At 42.1% G+C, this 27769-nt stretch overlaps 1 protein-coding gene across 2 annotated transcripts in view; it reads right to left on the bottom strand.

Moving 5' to 3' along the window:
* Positions 1-27769, bottom strand: part of NARS2 (asparaginyl-tRNA synthetase 2, mitochondrial) — a 48344-nt gene that overhangs the window by 1396 nt on the left and 19179 nt on the right. Inside the window, exons 7-13 of one of the 2 annotated variants that reach the window (XM_039718287.1) lie at positions 18168-18300; positions 11682-11780; positions 11213-11250; positions 9387-9453; positions 7741-7953; positions 6556-6653; positions 4939-4965 (exon numbers count right to left, since the gene is read on the bottom strand). In XM_039718287.1, the coding sequence (XP_039574221.1) occupies positions 4939-4965; positions 6556-6653; positions 7741-7953; positions 9387-9453; positions 11213-11250; positions 11682-11780; positions 18168-18300 (675 nt within the window). The remainder of the gene's footprint in view (positions 1-4938; positions 4966-6555; positions 6654-7740; positions 7954-9386; positions 9454-11212; positions 11251-11681; positions 11781-18167; positions 18301-27769) is intronic. The other variant, XM_039718288.1, reaches the window with a different exon arrangement.

Here is a 27769-nt window from a genome sequence, read left to right as displayed (position 1 = left end):
GAACATATCTTCTCTAAAAATGAGATCTGGAACAAGATATTTTATTTTGCAGAACAGCACCTGTTGTGCACAGAAAACTCAGAAAATGTGTGGAAGCAGATACTATGAGTATATGGGTGTCAAGAAGATTATGATGGCTCTTCTATAGTTACTCATTTCCCAGCTGGACTGTGGCTGATGTGATACTGTATTTGCAACTATAAATTGTCACCAACAGTTTTATTTTAATAGAAGTGAAAAACATCTCAGTGCTTCTATTGATTTGTGGGGCCACTTCTGAGGTTGCTGAGGGCACCAAGTTATTCTTCTTTATACAAATGCACTAGTAGGGGATTGAGTGATTCCAGATGTATTACTTGCTTCTAATCTTGGTGTATGAATATTTCATCATCCCACTTAAAAAAAAATCAAGTGCACTTAAATATAAATGCATATGTTTTAGTACTTATGCAGTGGAGTAGAGGGGGGCAGAACACTGTGAAAGAAATTAAGATTGGATTGATTGCAATAAATTGCTTCCCAAGTTTTACATACTGTTAATGAACTGCAAGGAAATATGATATTTGTGCGTATATGTACTTATGTATGTATAAACATGTAAAATATATGTTATGTATATTTGAGTGTAGTTGTTTGGACATCCGATCTTCCTTGGCTTGAAGACTGTATTTTAACAGAATGAAGATAAAGTAATGCCCATGATCACCCTTACTTGCAAAATAAGAGAACTCTCCCACAAATTCTATAGCTGCAAGATTGCCCTGTCACTCAGTTTGACAGTATGCCTTTCATGCCATGAAACATTTTTTTCCCTTACAGCTCATTAGCAGTAGTTAAAATTTGGGAAACCATTTATTACACTCAATCCAATATTCAGTTCCCCCCCCCCAGTGTTTTTCCTTTCCTCTCCCCTCCACTGCACAAACAGCAAAAGGAGAAGCAGAGCTTACTCCTCCCTTGTAGCACTGACACTCAAAGTGCAGTTTGCAAGTTGAACAGCAGGCCCAAGAGTGGGACATGTTTTCTGATGACTGGGACCCATGTGCTTTTCTCTCTGTGCTGCTGAGTGTTAGCTTGGCTTGCTAAGGCTTGGTGTAGGCACCCCACATGTTGTGATGAGGATTATGCTCAGGATAAAACCACGTATGCTGTGCAACAGCATGGTGGTCTTCATCTCTATCCACTTTACACAGACTGCATTAAGAAGACCTTGAGTCTCTGCAAATACCCCGAATGCTCCTGGGGAGCTCTGATGTGCAGCTTTACAAGCGTTTGCAAGGAAGTGATGGGCAGACCTGATGCTGAGGGTGGTGACTCATGAAACAGGAAAGATCTCATAAATGTGAAGGATAGGGGTGCTGCCCATGGCAGATCAGTCTGACCCAACTCAGGTGTTCTGAGCAGAACTGCCAAAGCAGCTGGTAACGACTTTAGCTGTAGCCAAGAATACAAGTAACAGCACAAACTTTTCTGATGATGTCTGAAAGTGCATCAGCCTTTGCAAAGGCAGTTGAGACTAAGCCCAGCATCTTCTCTCCCTTTTTGCTGGCAACAGAGTTTATAAAGTCATTGTAAGAAGATGAAATAACTCAGCTACTTCCAGATGAACAATAATAATAAATTCTACCCTTGCTTATCCAAGACTTTGATCTGTAGATCTCAAAGCACTTTGAGAAGCCATTTTGGCAAAAGGAGCGAAACAAAACCCATCAAAGTTAATGTAAAAAGTCCATTGAATTAAATGTGCTGAGGATCAAGACTGTGAATCCCTTCTGATGACTGTGCATAGAGGAAGCAGAAGAATTGAGAAATTTTCCATTCTTCACAGATGAAAGAAAAAGTAACTGCCTACAGATGAAGAGAAAAATCCCTTTAGGCTGGAAAATGCTCCCTGAGGTTTTCCTACATTCAGTAGTGTACAGACATTGGATGATTCTCACCTCAAAAAGAGTCATGAACTAGTCTAGCTGTTTTTGCCAGTAGCTCATACTTAAGAGGTAAGCTGAGCACTCTATTGGCAACTGTTGGACTGTGTAGCATTATTCCACAGGAGAAGTAAGTTTCTGCAACCCCAGCTAGCCCAGGTGTTCCTGCTCTAGACCTGAGCACTGGTAGGTCTTCAGAGGTTTGAGTCCTGCTAAAGTGTGTGCTGTAACAACATCCGCCAGCAATGAATTCCAGGAACTCATTATGTGCCATGTTAGAACATTTCCATTCATCCTTTTAAAGATTTATATTCTCTTATCATCATTGTGAGCTCCCTGTGTTGCACAGTAAGGCACTATGAAGAGCAGTGCTCTCCTATTGACCATTCATAAACAGAATGTGTCCTTTTCAGTCTCTTCAAAACAAATATAATCTCAACCTTTTATGCAATCCCCTTGCTATGCTGAAGGTTCTGTGGCCAGTTTGAATAAAATAAGGCTGAAAGAACAAAGATACTATAGTCTATGAAAGTAGTATTCTACTGGGTGTGTGTGCAAGAAAACCCCCCTGGCTTTCTGCCTGCCTGTCTGCCCCAGCACAGCACTCCAATTTCTTCCCAAAAGAGGAGTAATAGGACCAGGTGGCTGCCAAGGACAGTGATGAGCTACATGTTTTCACTGGGCTCTGAAGAAGGTTAAACGATGAGGTGAGTGTAGTCACTGGCCATGGGCTCCAAGTGGCTCACCAGTGCTACTTTTCCCTAAGCCCAACTCCTACTTTTTACCCTGCTACACAAGAACCCAACAGAACACTCTGACATTCAAGTTTCAAAGATTAGCGTAAGTTACAGAAGGGTACCTGGACTGTAAAGGGCTCAGTATGAGACAACTGTCTCCACTGAAGCACATGAAGATAATGAGAGTAAGGAAGCAGTGCCTTACATGTAGGAAGACTGTCTGAAACACTGCTCACGCTCATGGTGAAGGGAACATATTGTTCATTACAAAGTACCTTTGTTACTTTTAAGATGGCACTTGGAGGCTGCAAACAGGATCAAGTCCCCTGTTTACAAGGCAATATACTTAATACTCCCTGGTCACAGAGAAATCAATGAACTCCCAGGGTACCCTCATCACTCAACTTTCCCACTTCATTTCCACAGACCTCTCAGTTTAGCCAAAATAATAATCTACAGCTCTGGGCTATTTTCCATCTACAATTCAAAGGAAAAAGTGTGAAAATAAGATAAAATAACTACAAAATCAAGTGAAATACTACTTTTCAACTTATATTATGTATGGAAAGAAACTTGCCTAACAGGAAAGATGTAGTGTACCGAAGAAGACTTATAGAGTTTGACCATGTCACTTTATCTGTCTTTTGAAAAACTTCCTAAAAGGTAGGAATGGCAAGAAGCAGAGCAGTATATTAGATCATCAGTTGCCTCTGCCTTACGATTCACCCACAAACAAGGCAATCCTGAAACTGTTCTAGAAACAGTCAGACCCACAATATCCTCTTGCTTAGTGGGGGGTAGAAAACAGTGAATCAGAATCATATATGGCAATGGTTAAGGAACTTGAAAGGAGATCATATTCAAAAGTCAGCAAATATTATATTTAAAAAGGAATGACTCAACTATTCTTCCAGGAGTTTGTGAGCCAGTTTTGGAGACTCAATTCAATCACTAAATTGGAGGAGATTAATTTTAGTCTCTCCTGCCACCTCCACTGGAAAGATGGATGCTGGCAAGGCACCTACCTGTATTCTGGCAGATTTTGGACTGCAGTCCAGAAGCATCCAGAATAACTGCTATCCTGCACCTTCCTAGGACACCAGACCCTGCTATGGCAGGGGGTAACAACAGCTTTAATCTTCTTCAGGAAGTTACATTGTCTGTGATGGGGTGGAGGGAATAAAGGAGAAAAGAGTCTCCAAAACACGATTACAGCAGGAAGAGTTTCCAGAATGTGATTGTTACATATCACATGAAAATGCAAATGAGTGAAAGGCAATGTCCTCTTTTTTTTTTTTTTTTTTGCATGAAGCATGAGGCAGGGCTGCACTATCTTAGTAGCGTTGGAAGGCTCTGCAATTGAACACCAGACTTCCTTGGGCTTTATCTCAGCATCTAACCACACAACTTATCACCCTGTTCAGGATAATCCCTCACTCTGATAAAGGGATATGGTGTATTCTGGGCCACAAATACAACAACAAAGGAAGAAATTAAATTCACCCTGTTTGCACATGGATGATGTGAAGGTCTGCCATACACTGGGCTGTTCCTCAGTGATTTCATGTTGTGGGAAGATGAGAGTGAAGAACCCATACTTTGGTTTTCTTCAAGGCAGCCTTCCTAATGATCAATCCAAATACTGCAGAATACTTGAAAATACTCTTCTAAATTTAAAATTCTCTGCACTACCACTCTCACAGTAGCTGTGATGAAGTACATACCAAGAAACACTAAGAACCTTCTGTCGTTTTAATGGGTTAAACTGTTAATTCAAAGGTTGATCTGTCTCCTTAGGAGGACAGTTTTAATTGCTTTAACTGCTTTGTTAAAGAAGATTTTTCGACCCAACTGCCCTGTCAATTGCAAAGGGAGTTATTCATAGACCTCTTAAAGGTCACAAATTGCTGTGGTTCTGTAACCTGTTTATCTTCTGCATAGTGGTCAGAATTTACCCAGCTTCCAACACAGCCTAATGATTTAACATCAAAAATCATTATGGGTTGTAAATTAATCCACCCCATACAATTCTGAGAGGAATAACCTGTGCTGTGAATGGACAAATTGGAGGCACAAACTAAGTAGCATTAGATTAACCTTTGTTTAAATGAATTGGCTATTTCATTTAGACTGTGATGACAGGGCAACAGGGCCAAAAAATTGTTTCCTCAGAACCAAACCAAAACAAACTAAAACAAACAAACAAACAAAACTCTAGTTGCTTAAATAAGCCTCAAAAGAATAAAAAGAGCTTGCATAACAAGGTGGCATCTTACCATTGATAGGCATCTGTGAGTCCTAATCTGTGAAACAAAAAGAAAATCCCTTGTAAGTAAAGGAACAGAGTTATTCTGCACAAGCAGCACTTGCTTAGAAGAGCATGCTACTAAAAAAGGGAAAATCTGGTGAACTATTGTATGAAGCATGCATAAGAAGACAAGAATCCTGTTTCTTCTCTCTAAGGTTATGCTGGTTCTGCAGGAAATAGAATTTAAAGGTCTACAGTATTTAGACTTAACAAAACCAAATCCTGAGGACTGAAAATTGGAAAAAAAAACATGTGAAAGGAGGTGTGATTTACAAAAGACACACCCCATTTGTACCTTGAAATCCTTTCTATGACTTTCCTGACAAACAAGAAAGTCTGGCTTCGAACTCCACATGGACCCTTCTCCTCCTGAGGACTGCGGACTCAGATACTGGCAAAAAGTTTTGACTGAAAAAGTGCAGCAGGCAACATTGTACTTTACATGAGTTGAAGCATGCCTGCTTCAGAGAGCTTACAGGGAGAGTAGCAGGAAGCACAGGGAATATAATCATCCTACACTAACAACTGAGAATTAATGTTCTGGTGATTTTAATTGCCTGGTGCCTTTTGGATTCATTATGCTGAAGTAGATTTTGCTCTTCCCCACTGACTAGATCTATCTGTGAGAGCATGTGGCTGATTTAAGCAACAAATTAATTCCCAATGTGCAAATGGTGTTACTCTGGGATTAATCTTCCTCCAACATGGCTTTGCACCAGTGTATGACTGGCCCAAACAAAAGTGTTCAAGTGCTGGATGGGACTTTGCACAACTTGATCTCATGGAAGGTGTCCTTGCTCATGGCAGCAGGGCTGGAACTAGATGGTCTTTAAGGTACCTTCCAACCCAAACCATTCTCTGATTCTACAAAACTTTTGAACAATCAAATAGGATCCAGAGAACAACTGAGAATTACCCAATGTATAATGTCAATTATTAACTAAAAAGCAGCTTTGATATTCTGACATTGAAGTTAGCCTAAAGTTACCAAGGCAGACTAAGGCAGCAGGGAAAGAGGAGCCCCTGTGACACAGTACAGGTCTTGAGCAGTTCCAGTGAAGCTTCCCATGAAACTATCAGCAAAGAGCCATATTCTCTGAAATCAGGCCAGTCACTGAAGCCAGCTGCATCACAACTGGCAAAGCTTCTGACCAAAAATGCAATTCCTCAGTTACACAACATGATGACAGATATCTAAGTTCTGTATATGTGACAACTTCCACCTTCATAATCCACTTTCAGCCACAAAAACTGAAGAAAAGGATGAAGTGTCCCACAGCAGACCCTGCACCAGACAGTTGCAGCAGAGCTGAGGCACTCTACTGCCCTGGTCTCTTAGCACAAAGAAAACTTTTCTTCTTTGATGAGCTAAAACAGAGGCCCTTTGCACACCTATGACAGAAACACAAGAACTTCTTCACCAGTTTGCAGTCACCTACTCAGATAAACAGATATCACAAAGACAAAAATAGGCTTGTTTTAAATACTATTAGCTGCCTTCCGCTCCTCTGTCTTACCAACCAGAGAGCTGCTGAAACACTCTCCTGCTCAGGCTAGTCTCCTGGCATCTGTGGATTTTCCATACCTCTGTAAGCGTGATTCGAGGAAGGGCAGTCGCTCCTCTCTCAAGCTGCCTCCACACAACTCCCCTACTCCTGGTACAAGGAGATCAACAGCTGCAACCTTCAAAGAAAGAAAACTAATTGAAGTCATGCCACATAGCCACACAGTGATTAGCAGAAGAAGTTAACATTGATGTGTTTTTGTAAAACCCTACTGTAATTCTTCCAGAGTTCAGGGCACTTAGGTAAGGATTTGCACATACTTGAAAAGTGTTTTGTTGTCAGAAGGCTGGGAGGAAATTTTTCAAGGATAAACATCAGAAATTTACAGTAAACCTAAATGACAGCAGTGATGTCTCAGAAGGAGGACATCTACAGCAAGTGGTTTGAACTGAATCTCACCAAGTTCCTCTGGTGACAACCTGTGTGAGGTTATAAAGAAGCCAACAGCAGCTCAGAGAACAGCAAAGACATGTGGGCAAGCTTTATGAAGACCCGATTCCCTACTCTGATGCTGTTGCTTGTGTTCAGCCCTATCTATCCCCATTCCTATAACCAGTTCTAATGGATATGGTAGCAATGGCATGGATCATGTGCTGCATCCAAGTGTTATCACTTCGGCTGTTAGCTTTGGGCTCTGTCTTCCCTAGTTTGTCTTCTAGGGTTATTTTTCTTATCCCACAGCTGAAATGTTGCTGGAATTAAAGCCACTGAAGACACAGTGGTGCATGGTGGTGTTGTTGCTCTTTTTAGTAGAAGCAGTACTTCAGGTTGTCTTAATTCAGTTGAGCAATCACAATTTCAAAGTATGAGACTTGATAAAGAGCTTATTTCTTCTGCCCATCTGCTATTTGAACATTACATGGATGGATGACAAGAGAATCACAGACTACTTGGAGCCATCCAATTCTAGGCCTTTCACTTAATAGTACAGAAGTTTATCAGGAAAAGAAATAAACTATGACAAACTTGTCTTAAGGCAATTGAGCAAAAAGTTAGCACTTCCCCCAATCCCTGAATTTTTCCTCCTCATGTTTTTCCCACTTTGGGTATTTTTTCCTACAACAGGAAAAAAAAATGGACAGGATCACCTGATGGTCACATCTTATCTTGAATTTCTTGGGGACAGGCCCAGCAGATGATGTCTATCAGCAGGCCAAGACATGGTCCTGGAAAAATAAGTGGTGAGGTGTGACCCATGGACTCACTGTGTGTTGAGGTCCGTCTTCATTGTCCCGCATGTAGAAAGGTTTGAGCTCGTACGGGTAGTTAACCACAAACACAGGAACCTCCCCACAGTGCTTCACCAGGTACTTCTCATGTTCTGTTTGGAGGTCACAGCCCCACTGTAAGGACAGCAAAAGGGGCCTGGGAATCTGTTTTGGTACCTCTTGCCCATGGCAAGAGACCCAGCAAAATCCCTGCACATAGAAAGATGTGCTGCTTTGAATAACATGAAACCAAGCAAAGCCACTTCTCATACAGGTCACTGGGAAGTAGACAGCTTCACAAGTGTTCAGGCAGAGCAAAGCATGTAAAATAATATGATTTAACTTAACAGAACAGGGCCAGATAGTTCCTGCATCAAGCCCAAGCATCTGGTATCAAATCAGAAAACCCAAAACAAGCAAAAAAAATCCCAAACCCAAAACCAAACCCCAACCCCAAACCACACACTGCATATCTAAAGGAAAACAGGCACCTCTCCAAAGCCAGCTTACTTGACCCAGCAAACCAGCCTTATTTTAGTATTACCTCAGGTGTACAGAAAGCAGCTTTCCTAGGCTAATTACTCTCTTCCCTGCTGTGTCCTGTTACATGCTACATTAATTCTCACTTAAGAAAACCTAGCACCCTATTAACTAATTTTTTGTTACCAGAAACCTTGGACATTTGCAATGCCCTTCACTTTTCCTTTTTTCCAGGGATGTTAAAAATCTTGTGGCTTTTGTCTTGAGACCTCCAGTCCATTTATAGGACATGCAAAGAATATCAGGGGAATGGAAGGGGGGAACAGACTTCCCCCAGACTCTCTTCGTACTAAAATATCCCAAGTTTGCTGTCTCAGATCCAGGTAGTACAGAGAAAAGATTTGAGGTTCTACACCCACTTGTGCACAGAGATGAGACAGTTACCCAACTGGCTATGAGGGTGGCTTCAGACAGAGGGTTATTTTCCTCGAAGTATCATAATGAGATAATGATTAACCAATATAGACATACGATGAGCACCACCACAAATACTATACCATACTGGAGTGGGTGTGTGTTTGAAATTGGGCAAAATATGATTTTTAGAAAACAATAATCTCATAGCTTTAGAAAGACTAGCATGTACTCTTTTTCCCAGTCAACACTGATGCTTTGGTAAGACAAGGGATTCCCTTTACCTACATCTAGATTACATGGCATTTTCACATGGTATTGGTTTATTAATCCTTGTCAACTTTCAGTGCTATCCTATTATCCTTCCTTTTCTTGAGAACTATTACAGCAACTCTTCTTAGATGATTGCTACTAAATCTGCAACACTCAGCACTGCTCACATACAGGAAAGAGAAGTACCTTTGCTAAAGCCTTGGTCCTGCAACTGCAATCTCATCACTTCCTTCCCTGCAAGTGTTACATGTTCTCCTGCTACATATCTCACTCCTTTGTATTGCTCCCATTGCAACCCCAAAGGGCAAAAGTTACACTGGATTTACAACCCAACAAACAAAACACCCTGGGAGGCAGATAATCTGTGCAAAGTAAACGATTCTTGTGGTATCAGAGAGAGAGAGAGACCGAGAGAGAAAGGAGATTCTACAAAGTTTAGGCTCTGCATAGAGACAAACCAGCTGGCAATGACCTACCTCTGGCTTGAAAGTGAAAGTCTGAGAAGCTTGCTTCAAAATTTCCACTGCTTCACTGTAGGAAATGCTGCAAGAGGAAGAAAAAAGTCTTTAAGATAACTATGAAAGGAACAACAAAGTTTTCTGGCTAAGTGCCATGCTGGAAAATTAAGGAGGCATTTCCCCACCACCATGCCAACTTGTGTGTAATGTCAGACTTCCAAGCAATGCTTCTTTGGACAGAAACCAAAAAGCATTTAATATGGCAAGAATCCTATGTTTTCCTGTGCTTCAGCTACATGCAGTGCAGGAAGTGCTAAGCTCTCAACACTTCTGCATTATTGCAATATTGCATTTTAGTCATAAGTGAGCTCTGCAGGGAATTGCTTCATAGAAATGGGTGGATTTTTTTAAAGAAAACAATATGTCCTCATCAGCATAGCTACAATAACACAGCTCTAGTCCAGGGTGTGTTAGGCAAAAATAACAGCTCAGAGTGCAAAGGGCTTGTAGCTCAAATGTTTCCACTTTACTTAAAAAACCATGAGATTTACGTGCAGCAATGTTTCTGTACTTCTCTGGCACATTTGAGAGCAGATTCTCCACCAATTTCCACCAGCACAAAAGAACAGCATAATGGTAAAGCAAACAGAAAAAGTGCAGTGAACAATGCTCCAGGTTTGGTAACTGGAAATCAAGATTCAATGGAAGATAACGTGGCAGCCAAATTTTTCACGTACCAAGCAAAATATTGTGGACAGAGAGAAGAAAAGAATAACATTATCATAATAATTTCATCTTTGTGTCACTAGCTAATCCAATTAAAAACTGAATTCCATAAAGAACACAAGCTCTTCATACCCCTTTACAAAGTTTCACTAAAACAAGGAAGGCTTCTGGAGGAAATACCTCAAGAAGGAATATATTGCTCCACATGTTTGGGTTATGTGAGGCCACAAACCAAATGAGGTGTATCACTGGCACAGGTTCAACACATGTAACCAATGTGTGTAAGCCAGGAATGGCCCAGATCTGCCAGCAGGTGATGGAGAGAGAGACAGAGAGGGGGAAAGAGATGGTCTGTCTCTCTCCTTTTCCTTGGAGCATGGGAGAAGCTGAGCACAACTTTGTCCTTTCAGGAGTACCAGTTCCTAAGAGAGGACTGAAATGGGGAGATTCTAACTTCACTGAGGACTCCCATGGTGCTCCTGCAGGCAGAGGCACAGCAGGGATCCGTCATGATCCTGTTGCCCAGGTGTGGCTGTAGCTGCCTAACAAGATAACCAGTGCTGGGATGAGAAACCCTACAGTGTTCTGTGGGATAAATGGAGAGCTCCACCATTTGAAGAGACAAGCAGGAGTAGGGAGGAGGTGGCACTCTCAGAGGGCAGCGAGGGAAACCCAAAGCCTTCAGCTCTTTAGCACAAAGAGATCTGGGATTAGAAGCTACACAATCAATTGGGAATAGAAAACCAATTGGGATTGTTAAATATCATAAAATACTTTCATAAAAAGAGAGCCACTGGAGTGAAAGTGTGAATGAAAGCAGAGCATCAAAGCCAAAACCAAGCAAGACCATGAGCAACCACTGTGCACGTACATGCTGGAAGGAGAATACTTTTAAGGATCTTGTCCAGGGGAGCAAAAGCCAAAGGCCACCAGATTCAGGTGTCAGTCTCATGCAGAGCTGAAAGGGCATAGCTGACAAACAGTAAAAGGGAACTGCAACTCATTCCCCTTTGAAGACTTTATGCTAACCCAGAAGACATTAAGTTGTGAAAGAAAAAGAACATAGGAAACTCTTTCCCCAAAAGCCCTCTGCAAGATCATTTTGAAATAGTACTTACATCATAAATTTGTGCTTCAGTATTTGTTCCAACCTGCCCTTGGTCAAAACAAGAAAACATAAACATGTAAAGCTACCCTTTACAGTTCAGGGGCAAACTCAGGAAAGTGACCTTCCTCTATACTGTAATTTGTAGGACTGCATTTTGATCTAGATACAGGTCAAAATCCACTCCTGGCCATTCACTGCTAAAAGGGTACCCAATTATTGAAGCTGATGACTCAGAGGCTACCAGATGAAGTGACAACTACAGTTCTATGACCACTGCTACCAGCCACACAAAATTGTGTTTTCTCTCTCTGTGACTTGAACAATCACTCAAGCTCAAGCTGATATTTTGCTTTTCACAGTTTCTTAACACAGGACAACACAGTAAAGAAAAGAAAATTTAAAAAAATTAATCCTTCCTATAGCAAAGAACCCCCAAAACACGTGACAGGATTGCAGTTCTTTCCTGTCACATGCATTACCTTCTGTGCAGGAGCTATGTATTTATGAAAAAGCTCAACATCACGAGGACATTTGGAGAGCACAGTGCTTGTCACTGTCTTGAAAAGATCTTCCATAACCTAATAGAGAAAAAAGGAATGCATGAAAAATGAACATTGCTTAGGTGTCCCAGACTATGAATGAAACAAAGTACACATCAGCCCAATGGTACAGAAGGAGTTTCTATCCTTCTGCATGGCCAGACTCCATAAGAGGGAACCACCTCACTAATACTCGTCATTAGCAGGTTTGCTTAGTAACTGAAAAGGACTGGAACTTTCATTTTTGCTATGGGTTTAGGGCTTCAATGTTGGCTGATGGAGTCAGTATCTTCAGTCAGGTATCTCCAGTGAAAAAAATCACAGCTAAAATATTCAAGCAGCAACCCTGGCTAGCCACAAATATGTTACAACCATTTGTGAGTCTGGTCCCAGATTCTTAGAGAGGCATGTGCCCTGCAATGAACAATTCCAGACTTATGATTTGTTGTTAGAAAAGGCAAAACTGAAGGAAAGAGAATAAACATGCAGTGTGTAGAGCAAGTTTATCAAACAGATGTCAGCTAGAGAGACTCTCTGCAGTAAGAGAAAAGTGAACATGAGATGAGTAGAGAGCTAAAGCAAAGGACACATCAATGCAGGGATGTTTGAGAAAGTAAAAAGATGTGGCTCCATTTCCCTAAACGAATGTGGATTAACTAAATGACATTATCATCCAATTTGAATATACTTATCCAGTAAAATGGGCTTCACTCATTAAGAAATTAAAATGCCATTAAAAGCCCTCACATGGGATGCTGCTGCATTTTCATCAACCTGTTTTAAGAGTCACTTTCTCTTTTGGTTAAGCAAAGCAGACCATCCAAGACACTTGCTGTTGTGCAGACTGAGTTCCCATGGCTCCCTTTAGTCTTACACCAGCACAAAGCATGTAGTTGACACCTGTGGTATCAACTGATCATCCATCCCACCTCTTATTCAAAATCACCCTCCTATTGTCATTTTCTTTGTCAAAACAGAGCAATGCAGCTGGGGCTGCATGTCATCTCAGCTTGGGATGGGACAGGATTTTTCCTAACAAAGCACATCTCAAAGTACTGGCACATTCCTGGTTGGTTGTGGATTTTTGGGGATTTTTTGTTGATGTTGTTTTTTTGTTTTGTTGTTTGGTTGTTGTTTTTTTTTTTTGTGAGTGTAACAACTACTTCATTAATTGCAGAGTTGAGAGAACTGAAGTTTCCATTAATGGGATGGTACCTAGGTGAGCAGCAGCCCCTAGACACCACAAAGCCTGTGACCGTAGAAAGATGAACCTGTGGAAAGATCAGTCAGCAGATCTCAAGAACTCAAGAAGAAGCAGTAGGTCTATGCCTTACAAGGAACCAGCTCTTACTGGGTAAGAGGAACACAAGGCACAGAAACAAAGCAACTGGGCTACTGACATAGCCAAAATGAGATTTCAGCATGTGGTTCAAACTTATGCTTAGATGAACATCCTTCACAGCTGCCCCAAGCTGCTGAAGCACTGCTCTGTGCTGGTGAACAACCTCTGCATCCCACCAGCCTAGTGGAGCTGGTAAAGCAGTCCATTTGGACTGCTCTGAGCCAAACTCGGACTCAAGACTCCTGCACCAACCTGGGCTCTCCTTTAAAAAAAAAGGGAAGATGCAAATAAGGGAACAGCATTATCATATGCAGACGAACAGTTTTACGCCTCCTGGTACTCAAACACAGAGGAAATGAAAAGCCAGCATTCCTGCTGCTGCGTGGCAAATAACCAAACAGTCAGCTTTGAACTTTCTTCAAAGTAGCTAGAAAAAGGCTTATGTAAATGAAATTAGAAAACTTCTTAGCAATTCATCGGGTTTCACCAGGCAGAGACGAAGGGATTTTACATTAAGCTTCCTCTTTCTAGAAAATGAAAGTATCATCTGGTTTTGGAAAGGCATGTTGTTTAATTAGCACTTTTTTTCCTCACTGTGCGATAAAGTAACAATTAGGTTCCCACAGCATTCAACATAAGCAGCTTCCTCTTGTGGAAAAAAGATGTGGGTGGTATGGGAAAAACAATCTGAGAAATATTTCCAGGTTTGAGACTGAGGTTTTATCCTGGCAAAAAAGACAGACACATGGGTCATACACTGCCCTCCTCACTGCTCTTATTTATGCCAAACAAGTACTAGGCACAAACAGTAGATGTAAAAAAAAAAAAAAAAAAGGAAAAAATCTCTCAAACTGAGAATTTATGTCTTTAAGCAGATAGCATAATGAAGGACTGCAAAGTAGGCATAGGAAAAATGAGTGGAGAAGTGTAATCACTGTCTTGCTGGCTTAAGGGAACACATGAGCAAGAGATATAGGTGAAGTGATTAGTTTGAACATATTCTGAAAGAAACACGTTTGACAGGAGACTTACATAGGGGAAAAAAGGTACTGGAATCACAGCAAGTAGCTCATCTCAAAGGTGGGACTCTGGATGTCCCAAAAGCCCAATAATGTGGTTGCTTCACAATGGTGGTGTGGAAACTGTGCTGGCAGGGGGGCAAGCAAGGAGGACAGAAGTTAAAGCTTCCTCCCTTCCCTGAACCCTTTTAGCCTTTCTCTTTTGATTTTCATGTTTGAAACTTCTGCAGTATCAACACTGGCCTTCCCCAATGTTGCTCTGTTGTTTAATGGTTAACAGTTCAATTTTGATTAGGAGCAGCTCTCAAGGGTATTGCTCAATTTTACCCTGGATCTTTTGATACTGCAACTTATCCTCTTCCCAAATAGAGTTTCAACCAGAGTTGAAACAGAGCAGATCGTTAAGAAAACAGCAGTAAAAGTCAGCAGCAGCAATTGAAGGTGCTGTGCACTCCAAGAAAGGTTCAAATCGTCATTTTTATTACGCAAGAAAGATTACATAAGAAAAATCACATGACCTGCCAGTAGGATTTTCATGTATGTATTTACCTGGGCCATGCATGTGGATGCAGTGTAGATCACAGGCTCCTTACATATGAAACACTCACCACTGCTGGTGGTGGACCAACAGTGGACCACTGTTGTTGCCTCCACACATGCTCACACCCACTCTATGTGTGCACATACACACAGAGGGGAGGATTCACATCTGACCTTTGTCATAAAATCTCCTCTCTCAGCAATACCAACAGCTCAGGCCCTATTTTGGAGAGATGCTGTTGCTGTGCAAGGAAAGAGGCTTGTCTGCCAGACCACTGCTCCACTGGCCACTGAAGCTGAATGCTGATAAAAGTTAGGGAAGAGAACAAGCCTGAGCTATGGCAGCTGGATGCCACTTCAGACAAGGAACCTACAGTCCTGCAGATAGCCCAATGTCCCTAAACTCTTAGAACAAACCCTTGTCATGTGATTACCAGTGTTTGCTCCCTCAAGACTGCAGTCACACCTGCCCAAGTGCCTCAGACTTGGTACTGAAGACAGAATGCTGAGTGAAAACTAGTCTGGAAATCAAATCACATACATGTTTTAGATCCAAGCTCTCTAAAGCTGACACCCAGAATTGGTACCTGATTTCATTTCATGCCTGAACTCCCCTCTGTAAAATGGAGATAAAAATGCTCCATGTCACTAGGCTGTAATGACAGCAAATTAATTTTGATGAAGTACATAACCAGTGGAAGACAATACTCCTGCCCTCAGGACACAGCTGAAATACTGAGTGTTAAATTGTATGCCCCATCTTAAAGAGAAATATTCTCCATCCCTTAAAGAGACAGTAGTGCTAGGATATAATCTTGTTAAGGAAGACTAACACAATGCATAAACTGACAATGCCCTCAGGAAAACTTCCTTCTTATATTTCCTAACTTTATAGCCTAAATAATGCCTTTTTTAGCATGGCTTTATATGTGCTTTTGATGAAATTCAGTAATGACTGTACCATATGGACTCTCTGAGACTCCATTAGTGTCATGAGCGAAGTGGGATCCTTTAAATATACTGCACTGCTGATACAGTGGAATGAAAAATACAAGATAATGGCCTACAAACACAACTACATGACACAGCATTGAAGAGAGAGGGAGCGACTGATAACAGGCATCTCAGAGGACAAATAAAACTGGAGACCTTGGACCACCAATTCAGGTACTGGGGGGCTGATGGCTCCAGACACTTCCACAACTGTACCTCTTCTCCTGTCTATCTGACCTTTTTCTAAATCCTTTTCTTTCTCATGCATTTTGGAGGAGAAAAGAGGTCCCTCCTTAGATATCCTTACATGTACCCTGCACACTAAAGCCGAAACACTATCACCCACCCATGCAGTGTGAAGTACTGCACTGAGCACATGGGACTTTCCACAGAAAGTATTGTGAAACCAGTACAGTGAGAGTTGAAGCTTCTTTGTAGCACTAAAACACATTTTGGCACAGAACAGAAATTTAGATTGCATGATTAAGACACATGAGACTTCACAAGAACTGTGCTACTAATTTAGGAATAACTGAGCACTACTCTGTGCAATTACAGTGGGGGAAAAAAAGGCTGCTGCTCTAAGACTTCAGGCCCTTTGTTCCCAAATACATGTAGCTTGGTTATTAAATCTCCGTTTTTCCTTTTGTTTCATAATGAAAACTACGTTTCTTTTGGAGCTTTGGCTGAAAGATCTCAAGCCTCGCCAGTGAATGGTAAACACACACATCTTTGTAGCAAGGCTCTTTAATGGTGTATGAGCAAATACTTCAAGATGTCCCTGAAGAAGCTGAGCATTCCCAGCACAGTAACTTGCTCAAGTGACAGATACTTAGTCCAAATGTCCAATAGCAATCTTAAAAATAAATTTTTAACAATCCAGCTCTTTATGTGAGGACAAAGTTCAGATAATAACCCTGGCCAAAAGCCCCGAAGGCTTTCAACTGGGTGTTTTTCACTGAATAAAGAACTTGCAGATGACAACAAACAGACAAAATACCCGATGGGCAGATATGTAAGAGAACACTGAATTTAGGTCAGTTACACCAGGAGAGACACTCAGGCTTTAGAGCAGCTAGCAGGGTTTTCTGTTGATTGGGTTTTTAGTTTGTTTTGTTGTACGAGAGATTGCTCAATAGTTTAAAAATAAACTAAGTGGGAACTCCACTTCCCCAAGTAAGAACACCACAAAATTAAGCCTGTTGCAATACATACTCACTATGAGGAATGCAAACTAATGGCTGCTAGGAGACTTTCTGTTATAGGGAAAGGTGCTTGTCAAAGACTTTGGGGAGATTTAAAGAGAGCACAAGCTGAGACTTCACAAGATAATCAGCATCAACAAACACAAAACTGAGGGAAAGTTACTCCTTTCCCTGCAAATAAAAGTCTTACAAATTCCAGAATAGTTCTCAAATCTAATTCTCTGAATTGTCTGAACTGTCTGTCTGTACTTCAAAACGCAGGAAATTAGGGTTTTCTGCACTAGGTATGTTGATTATGTGTTGAAGGGCTCAAACACCACTTAAGAGAAGACCCTGCTTATTACACTAGATAAAATAGTGAAGATTTCCATTGGCTCTTGATTACCTAGAGAAACAAGGGGACTCTGGAATTACAGTGTGTACATATACACAGGCTGTGCTCTAAGAATGCACAAAGCTGTGGAGAAAAGGAGAGACAAAAGAAAGAGCAGGATGCTATTCATGATGGAGCACAGACTCCCAATGGAGCCCAGTGCCATGCAGACATCCCAGATTCAGAAGCAGCACACAGAGCATGCCAGCTGTGCTCTCAGGCCATGCTGGCTCAGCACTCTTTATGACCCATGCTGAAGAAACCACCACTTAGATGTTATTTTATAAATCTGCAGCCAGTGCCTCAGGTATTTTTCTTTATAAGGTTATTTTTTCAATCACTTTCCACAGAGCTTATCTGATAAATGAGAGTGTGTGTGTATGTTTACATACAAGTCCTACTGGGTATAAGCTGGCTTATGCTGAGACTAGTGAGGTGTATAGGCATCCATCATGTGGTTAAACTGCAACTGAGAAGTCAATCCTGAAAAATCAAAAGGCAGCTGACTAAGGATTTCCTCCAGTCTTCTGCTAAAGACACAGTGAACATTTTATACCAGAAACTGTTGTTTCTTCTTCAGATTTCAATGCAGATTTCAAGGAGGCCTTTGCAAAGCACACTGCTTAAACACTGCTCACTCAGTGGAAAGGTGCTGAACATTTTGAAAAGGAGAGTGCCACTCATTAGCACTAGTCAAGAACATTTATGTTCCCTGGCAATACAGCAACTGTGGAGCTTCCTACCAGATGAGGGCTGTGTTCACCTATATCCTCCCTTCCAAATCCTCTCTATGTCCTTATCTCTGCTGAGCAAACCCTCCTCCTTGGGAAATACCTGTGCAACCTCTACTTGGTTCACAAAGGGTGAGGGGAGCTGTGACTTCAGCTGAAGGCAGGGAGCACAGGAGGAAGAAACTCTGGTACCAGTCCTGCACCAGACATTTGGAGTGCCCACCTGCATGATGTCCTGAAGGCTTTCAGTGAAGGACAGCTCAGCCTCCACCATGTAGAACTCCGCCAGGTGCCGGCGACTCTGCGAGTTTTCCGCTCGGAACGTCGGGCCAAAGGTGAACACGTGAGTAAAAGCCCTGCAAGGCAGCAGGAAACAGGCAGGTCAGGTCCAGCACACAACTGGGTCTGTTACACCTAAAGCCCTCACTTTTCTCCCAGCACCTAGAAACAATCATGTTTTCATTTCATCTCTGACCAGTTTAATGGCACTGCTGAATAAGCTGCTGTTATGTTCCTTCATCCAGGCGTGGAGAGAGGTTATTCACACCTTGTGACTCAAGAGATGTTGCACACACACACTAGTCAGCTTTCTCTGAACACAAGTCATGCTCAGGACACTTTTTGTAACTGTGTGGGAATAAAGCCCAACATTCTGCACAGCCAGATAACTAAAGAAGCATGCAGGTACTATAACAATCATGCTATCCTCATCCACATGACTTCGCCTGCAATGCCTAACCTTTACAGCTGCTGTGAGACCCCAGTGCTCACCAGAGCAGAGTGGGCCGTGCTGCTGGAGCTGGTGGGCACTGAGGGGTGGCCAATGAAGCCCAGCAGGACCAGAGGTGTATGGCGTGCAGTCCCCCTCTAGCGGTAAGACAGAAGTTCATTGCTCAGAGAGCCATGGAGATAAAGAACTGGGCACTTCCACATAGCTAAAAATGGCTCAGCTGAGAGGGGTCCCTACTGCAGAGAACACATGGGGAGAGCATTTAATGCTGAAGCAACCAATGTATTTCCTATTATGAAGCCATTTCTCCAACCACCTTCTGGGGATTCTATTTAAATACATCCTCTCTTGTTCTGCAGTCATGACATGCTGTGTTTCCACTTCCTCCTTGAGAAACCTTCCTATCAAACACACCTTTAAAAGCTTTGACTTTATGTGGGAAGCTGCACTCCAAGCAATACCTTTTACACTGTGATCTATAAGCACTTGAGCTCCTGGACACCCTCAAGCTAGTGAGAGCTTCCCAAATACATGCCGTAACATTTGTGCTTCCTCTCATGCGGCATGGGAAGAAAAACTGTGACTGGGGAAGGGAGCAAGCTGCTTCAGAAAAACCATGAACTGGGCAGCTGCTAACTTTGGTACATCTTTAACTTAATGTTATTTTTGGCTGCAGACAGCATGTAGGAGAAAAAGAACCTGATCAGTAGAGATTAAGCACAGTTTGACATTCATGAAAGGATGCATGCTAATTGCTGGGGCTGGCATTTGACTTGCATCTTGCTCTGCAAGCTTTCAACTTAAAAAGGACATTCACTGAAGTTTTTGAACAGGCTAATTTTGTTAAATTGAAGTTCAAATAAACAACACTACAAAAAGCAGTATTTTTCCTTTGCCCCTTATGGAGACATCTGTGCTACAAATAAAGGAACACACACATTCTGCTTCACTCATCTGTTCCCTCATGTCACATGTTGATTAAAGGTTATGATCCAAAGAAACAGCACTTTCTTTTTCCTTGAGTTGCTAGTAGTAAACACATCAGAAGTTTCATGTCAAGACTCTGAATACATAGCCTGCCTGTAAGTTTCTTTTCCCCATGGCTCTGTTTTCCCTCCCCCAAAAAACACATTTTCCATCTCCACTTTGCTCTTGTATCTGTACTCTCTCATATATGACCACAGCATCAACAAGCATCTAACTAGATTTTGCAGCAAACATCTTCCTTCAAGCATCATTTTTAGCATGCCACTATTCCCTCTGCTTCATTTCTCACTTGCTGAAATGTTACTGTAAACTTCTGTTACTCCATCATTCTCCTTCAAACTGCCCTTTGCTGTAGCATCTACAAAACCTCAGCAATGTTTAGATAAGTGATGTACCAAGACTATTACTCACTGCACAGGTCATTCACTATTATTTCATCAGTTCCTTGTGATCCCCCATCTGTAGCCACCTGTTGTCTTGAGTTATGCAGAAATTCACGGTCTCTCACATGGCCTTTTTGGTTTGTTTTATTCCCATGCTCCTAACAGCACCTGGCACAACAAGGTCTCGGATCCAAAGTTTAAGAGCCTCAACTGCTATAGCAATACAAACAACAAATACAAAACAGTGAGTCACACAGTCAAAATCCTCTTATGTTTAAGGCAGAACCAGTCAAAAGTTTTTGTTTGCCAGGTTGTGGAGGTTGGCCTGCAGTGGGAAACAGAGTTAGGTTCTTGTTCTACCTGCTCCCACGTATCACAGTTTTGCTAAAATATTTCAATTTTAGGCCCTTCAGTTAAAGAAAGAATTTTTCCTAAACAAATGAGTTTAGTTACAAGTTCTGTTTGTGACTGAGCCAGGATCAGACACAAGATGAAAATATTGTGAAAAGCTTACAACTGCTCTAAGTACTCATTCAGGTCTGCTCAGTATGATGTGCAGGTCTCTAATGTCTTGCTGACATAAAGGCCTCAAAGTAACACTGAAAACTAAAGTGTGCCACTAGCTGGCCAGCATGAGATCCTTTCCCACAGAGCAACAGCCTGGCTTCAGGGAGAAACATTTCCCAGCAGTGCCACACACAGGCACTGACACTTCAGTTACTGTAGGTTACTGGGGCAGGACAGACTCCAGCAACGCAGGCAACTAAGAGCACTTTGAACTGCACTTACTTCCTACTGATCAGCAGCCCAAGCATGATGACTAATTAGTCATCTTCCAAGGCTTACTGCCTGCAAGATACCTAAAAGTAACCAAAAATAAAAAAAACCCCACCCTCTTTTTTCTCCAAGATGTCAGCCATGGCCAAACACTTCACAGTCAGAGATCAATTTTGTACTGCAAGAATAAAGCCTCTCTGTGCCCAAGACAGCTTTTGGGAAGGGCAAGTGCAGAACCACTCCCACAGGAACCAATTTATGTCTTTCCTCAGCTCTAGGCACTTGTACACAGAGAACCACCTATGTTTACAAAACAAGCCATTACCACTGTGACTCTATGGACTTCCCCAAGGTGACAGTAAGGGCCTTGTGATAGCCTGTAGAACTTAACATAACTGGTGTGGGGATGAATTTGACTGACCCTTGAAAAAAGGGAAAAACAACACTCACCCCTAGCCCCCCTCCCCATCAAATTAACCCCCATCTGCAGAGAGGGGAGGAATCATTCTTTTCTCAGGCTAACTGTAAAGGGAAAAGACAGATACGAGTAACTGTGAGAACTTCCCCAGGATCTTGGGACCCTGGCAAAGGGAAACTAGCCAGATGTCACGCTGGCAAAGCGATCAAAGGAGTGCAGTAAATGCAAGTCATCTGGTAACAGCAATGTAGGACTGACCAGAGGCCTGCACATAACAGAGAAACACAGCTGAAAGTACATATAGTCACTGTTATCATCTCTGTGCATGAACAATTATTTTCCATCCAGGCATTTATATACTGTTTACTGTGCCCTGCCATTCAAGATGTTAAACAAATGCTGACTATACAAATCAAGTCTTCATTTGTACTTCATCTGCTATAAAAAACATATCTGTGATTTGTTACTGCTGTATCACACTGAACATGCACAGATATATCAGAAAAGAGGGATGGGAGTTGACTCTGTTCTGATTTCATGGTACTGAGAGCAAACCCAGTAATTTTGCTCTGTGTGCATTCAGCACCTAGCACAATGGAGCCTCAGTGCAGGGCTGTGACTCCTATGCTCTATGATGCAAATAATCAATCATTTAACATTCCCAGACCTCTACAAGACTTCCAGCGTTTAAAAATAACTTGAAAATTCTGTCTAAGTCTCAAAAAGTGCCTAGGTCAGTTTGGGTTGTGGGCACTCTTAAAAAAAAAAAATCAGTAGTGCTAATTCCTCATCTCCAACAAAAGCATACACACAGGAGAGGAAAAAAAAGCCCACTAATCTGTTGAGCATTTTTCCCTAGCCATTACAGGCAGAGCAGTAATGTCTGTAACACTCTCCTTGTACGTGCTACCAAAGAATACAAGGGAGGCTTTGAAACAAGTCCTTTTGCAGTCAGCTTTGCCCAGATCAGAGCTCTGGACAGCAAGCCTGAGTGCATTTATGCAGTTCACAGGCACTGCCGGGGTCGACACCACAAGAAGGCACAGAGCTGCTTAATTAATTGCTCCCTTTCTGTGACTGTATTTTGCTCTGCCCAGTTCTCTGGGAAAATCTGAGAGCTTAATGTGGAGGCCAAGAGAATACCCACAGTACTCCTTCCAACACACTGAAATGCATCAAAAGCCAGGGCCCCATCCTGCAAAATGCTGAGCTTTCTCACCCCAGCCCAGTGAAGGGCCCAGCCACTTTTAGCTACAGGCTCCCAGGAGTTCTTTTGGACACCAAAGCAGTACCTGAAGTTGCTGGGACAGAGCCATCCTCTGCATGGATGGGGAAGGCTCACTGCTGCACAGGCCACACCTGTGTTCTCCGCCCTATGAACAGCCAGGAAGGGAGAAACTTCCCCCCTTCCACCTTTATTTCGCACACCGTTAAAACAGTCTCCAGAAACAGCCACCTTTGGGAGCTTTCTGCCACGCGGAATGTAAGCTCATTTCGTTTGAGTTCATTGACATTTCATTACAGAGGAAGTGAGAGGAACCAATAGAGAAGTAATAAGTATCCGTACCCAAAGCTGCTTCAAATCATTCTTTTAATTAAACTCATGCAATGTTTGTAGGCCTCAGCGTCTCTGCCTTACTGGCAACTTTTATGGTGCAATCCAAATAGAATTAATTGTGCTGATGGTTCCCAAGCCAGGAATGGATTGTGCTCCTTTTCTGAGCCAGAACTCCACACTGCTACCGAGGTAATAAAGACTTATTTGTGCTGTCGAACCAAGGGCATATAACTCTGAACAAGGCTATTAATCAAGAAGATGCAATCCCTGCACAGTCAGCTTACAACCAATGCCAAGGTCACACCACACAGTAGTGACACAGCTGGAGGCAGAAGCTGGTTGCTGTGACTCAGGGCTAAGCACTAAACCACACCAGTACACACAGGGAGCAAAGATGTTTCTCAAAACTTCATCACCCCAGTGATTTCTACTGCAAGCCACAAAAATACACTATCAACATGGCAGAGGGGGAACAATTCATTTTCATGGTGCCCTTGCTGTCCCAAAATACAACACATGCCCATGTAAACAAAAATATATTGATTACTCTGGCAAGATCTGCAGGGACAAGTTAAGCTGAGCAGTGACTTGTGCCAAATTTAATCTTTGGCCATGTCAAATGAACACAGCATGTAACCCTTCAACATAGTGTGTTCCCCTGCACCATAATCCACCATCCCCTCCCTGCCATACACACACTAAAATCTAGATTGCAAGAAAATCTAGAAACAATAACTTCTAACCCCAATACAAAACAACACACAATATCAGCAGAGGAGGAGAAGCTCTCAGCAAGGTGACCCTAAAGCCCAGGAGTTTATCTACCCATTGTCCTTAAGGGAAGAAGTTAATAAAGTGAGCCATCTGATTTAATTCCACTCTGTTCTGCCATGACCATATTCATTTTGAGCATGGAGGACCTGCCTGCTCCACTGAAATAAGCAGGTGACTCTGCTCAGCTGCCAGGGTGCACGAGTTAGCTGCAGTGCTTGACCTGAACACAAATGGGATTATTCAGGGATGCTGAAATTTTTATTTTGAAAGATGTTCTGGCCCTGTGCACAAAACCACACACACAGGAAAGCATTCAAAATATCAGCCCAATGTTTCTCGGGTCTAGTTTTTGGAGGAGCTGGAAGCCCAGAGCTCCTAATGACGATAGTGAGGTACAGATGCCCAGCAATGTGGACACAAGGCAGAATATTTTAAATGCTTGAGCTGGGTATACTGTGTTAAAACATGCTTGTCAGAGTTGGACAGAAATATCTGGGTTTTAACCTCAGTGTAAAAATAATACTCCCATTACTATTGTCTGGTGCTTTGGATTATGCCCAATGAAAATGTACATTTCTGTTGAAAAGGCAGCAGAAGGGACTGAATTTTACCCAGAAAAATGAGTTTTTAAAGACTCCTTAGTGGCCATTTCTGCTTGCCCTCTGGGGAAATGCAGAGGAGAAAAGCTGCATCTTGTCAAGGACTTTTGTAGCAGTATGTGAGGCTCAGGCCTGGGCAGCAGAGCTGGTGTGCTGAGTGCTGAGGTTTCGGCTCATGCTGCGATGAGATGGGACTGTACTTCCTTTTGTAAGCAGCCAAAAATAAACATATAAATTTAAAAAAAAAGAAAGCTGTCTAAGTTCCCAGACAGGGACTGGGAAGTGCCAACTTCCCCCTGCAGCCAGTCAGGGTGAAGCAATGCAGCAGCTTCTCTTGCTGCAGCTTCCAAAGGGCAGGGATGCATGATGCCTGCGAGGTTGCATGTGCACAGCACCCTCCTGCCACGCTCCAGGACCTGCTCTCCCCTTGCCACAGCCTCTGCTCTGGCTTCAGCTGCACAAAACAGAAGATGGGATAAGGATCCTTCCCAGGTCATCCCCCTCTGCTTGACTATGATCCAGGCACACTTAAGTAACTAACAACAAATTGACCCACATACCCTAATTATCTGGCGAAGCACCCAGAAGTTTGTTTATTAAACCTCACAGCAGAGCTAGACACTGGATTGTTAGTCTACAGATGGCAGAATACAGGAAAACTGAGACAAAGGACATTAAGAGTTACTCAGAGTCATACAAGTCATCTGCTCCAGGCCCAAAGACATCATCAGCCTGGGTCCTCCACCCTTCTATGCAACAGTGTTGTACTTTATTGTCAGTGGAGTCTTGCTTTGTCCTAGTTTTGATACTATTGTTTCTAATTAAAGTCAATAAAATTACTGATTAGCAATGAAAACTCAAGCTGGGTTGATGAAAGCCACCACAGTAGTTTAGGATTTATTCAAATAATCATTTCCTGTGCTCTAGCTAACAGAAATATTCTACAAAGGAGCAACACAAAATGTTCCAAAGATTTAAATAAAACAGGTAGCTAAGATGTTTTTCAAACTTAATCATCCCATTGACTCCTACTCTAAAGCACTAAAATACATTACCACATGTTGGGAGGGAATAACTGGGTTAAATCTTTTTCCTTTCAAAGTTGAAAAAATCCATGTTCTTTAAAAATTGCATTATAACAGCCAGGAAGAGAAAAATTAATTTAAATTTTTTTTTCATTTTTCAGATGAACATTGGTTTCATGAACTCTGCAAGTATCAATTACAACATGAAAAAGCATCAGTGGGTGCATTACTGAACAAAGGGAGTAATGGTTCAGGCCACATTCCAAAGTTTGGGTGTAACTATTTAAAACCTCCAAAGCCTCAAATTCTACAGTAACTAAACACAGTAAGCAACTGTATCCAAAAAATTACTAAAACCCATATAAAATGCAACATGTTTCAGCTGACTACAACACATATCTATATTCTATTGTACTTCAATACAATGGCAGCTGTTTCATGTTTCAGCTGACTACAACACGTATCTATATTCTATTCTACTTCAGTACAATGGCAGCAAATCGAAGAACTTCAGGGCATGTGCTAATGGATTTGTGCATCTGTTTCAAGGAAAGCTGTGGGAGCAAATAGGGTGAGATGAGATGGGATGGCTCCACATCTCATCGTGGAGCCATCTCCTGAGGCACAGAGACTCCTTGAGAAGCAGGAGCTGCAGCCTGGACACAAAGCAGTTTCTTGTAGGGTATTAAGTTTGCCACGGTGTTGTTCTGCCACTGATGGTCAGCTGAGCTGCCCAAAGGCTTCTTGCTTGCCTCAGTCACAAAATAAAATAAGTTTCCAGAAATCACCACGAATGTGGCTACTAAGGCACAGGAACATGTGGGCAGAGGGTTGTGACAGCCAGTACTGTCACAAAGCCACAGCTTCTTACACCCCTGCAGCTCTCACAGCATTGTCCGGGCACACAGATGAAGTGGAGCTGCAAGGCCCCCCACGTGTGGATGCTGGGTTCTCCTGCCACAGACCCTACAGCACCTACCACTGACTGGAATAGGGATGATGAGGTATTCAGAGAAGGAAAAGGGACTATGCACTGGATTCAAGACAGAAATATACAGGTTCAACTTAGCTTACTTGTAAAATGAGGACCAAGAATTTCAGCTGAGGACACCTTTCACCAGATGAGCATAAAACTGGCTCTTCTCTTGCTACCTGCACTTGATTTTTACAGCAAGGACATAACACAAAAAACACATAGTCCAAGACTGCAGGGATTGCATTCAGCCCTACATGGCTGAACCGCAGCTAACCTCAGCACTCTCACCATGCTTGCAAGCAGATTACCTACTTACCCTCCCCAAAAGTGGAGAGGAAAAAAGAACCAACAGGATATCCATGTGGACTGTAAAGCTCCAACTAGCCAAGCAACTCTAGACTCACTGTTGTACCTACAGAATTCATGTGTTTGGTCTCCCAGTAATACAAAGTCATTAACAATCACTGCAGCAGTCATGAACCAGACTGAAGTATGCAGTAATTGATTAAAACCAGACATGTCACGGTTGCTTTTTATAGATCCAATTAAGTGTCAGCCTAATTAATGGAAGTTAGTGCACTAATTATAAGAGTCTGCATTATGACTCAGACTCAAACAAATGTTGTGCAAGAAATGTCAGAAATTTTTTTTCAGACAGCCAAGATAAATAATTACACTTCTTTTTGTTACTTCTTAGCAACAGGAATGTTATACAACTGGACATCATTCCTGCAGCTGCATTCAGAAGAATTTAAAATTGTACAGTGTAGAGCAAATATTTGTTTAAAGACAATGTAATCTGTGTCATCATTAGCAAGTCGTTTTGGAATCAAATTTTAAGAGCGTGTGTTGCCAGACTGCTGAGAATGAAGCCTCTTTTATGGAAGGCAGCCTCAAACACATCTCTTTTGAGCTCTGTAGTGTTTTCTTGAACATCAAAATGACAGCTCTCTCTCATTCTCCATCCTCCATGCTTTGAAAAACACTGAAGTACTGGCATTTCAAAAGTGAAATCAGGGTGATTTTAGTACCTTCTGCAAACAACAGGAAATTCACTGAGTTCAGCTCTCTACAAACTCAGGCAGACACAGCCAAAATAGTCTGGATGACTGAAAGGCTTTTTAGACCCTCTCTGCAACCTGCAAAACCAGTTGTAGGATTGCAGAGAACATCTGGATTAGGCAGAAGAGCAGCAGAACAGATGATGGTTTAGCAATCAAGGGGATGTGCTTGAGGAGAGAGGGATTAATTATGATACATCTAAACCAAGTTTGATAAATAGATGTTAGCAGGCAGAAGTCTGAATGAAGGGCTGAGATTTAAGTTAGCAGGAAAAAACAAGTCCTCGGGATGTTGAACTGAAATGGAACTAGAGAGATAATTCACCAAGATGATATTGTGCCTGAAATAAGTGGCGAGGACAATGAGAACAAAGGCAAGAAAAAAACTTAGAAGAAAATTACTCGGGCTGGAAGGGACCTCAGGAGGTCATTGGTTCAGTCTTCTGTTCAAAGCAGGGGCAGCAAGAAGGCCAGAGCAGCTCAAGGCTCCACCTAGCTGCGTTTCTGATGAATCTCATAAATCTTTTTCAATGCTTG

The sequence above is a fragment of the Passer montanus genome, unplaced genomic scaffold (genome assembly GCF_014805655.1).
Source record: "Passer montanus isolate IOZ18808 unplaced genomic scaffold, ASM1480565v1 scaffold4, whole genome shotgun sequence".
Classification (NCBI taxonomy): Eukaryota; Metazoa; Chordata; class Aves; order Passeriformes; family Passeridae; genus Passer; species Passer montanus.
The sequence above is the reverse complement of the archived record's forward strand: the minus strand, read 5'-3'. Positions and strand labels throughout refer to the sequence as shown.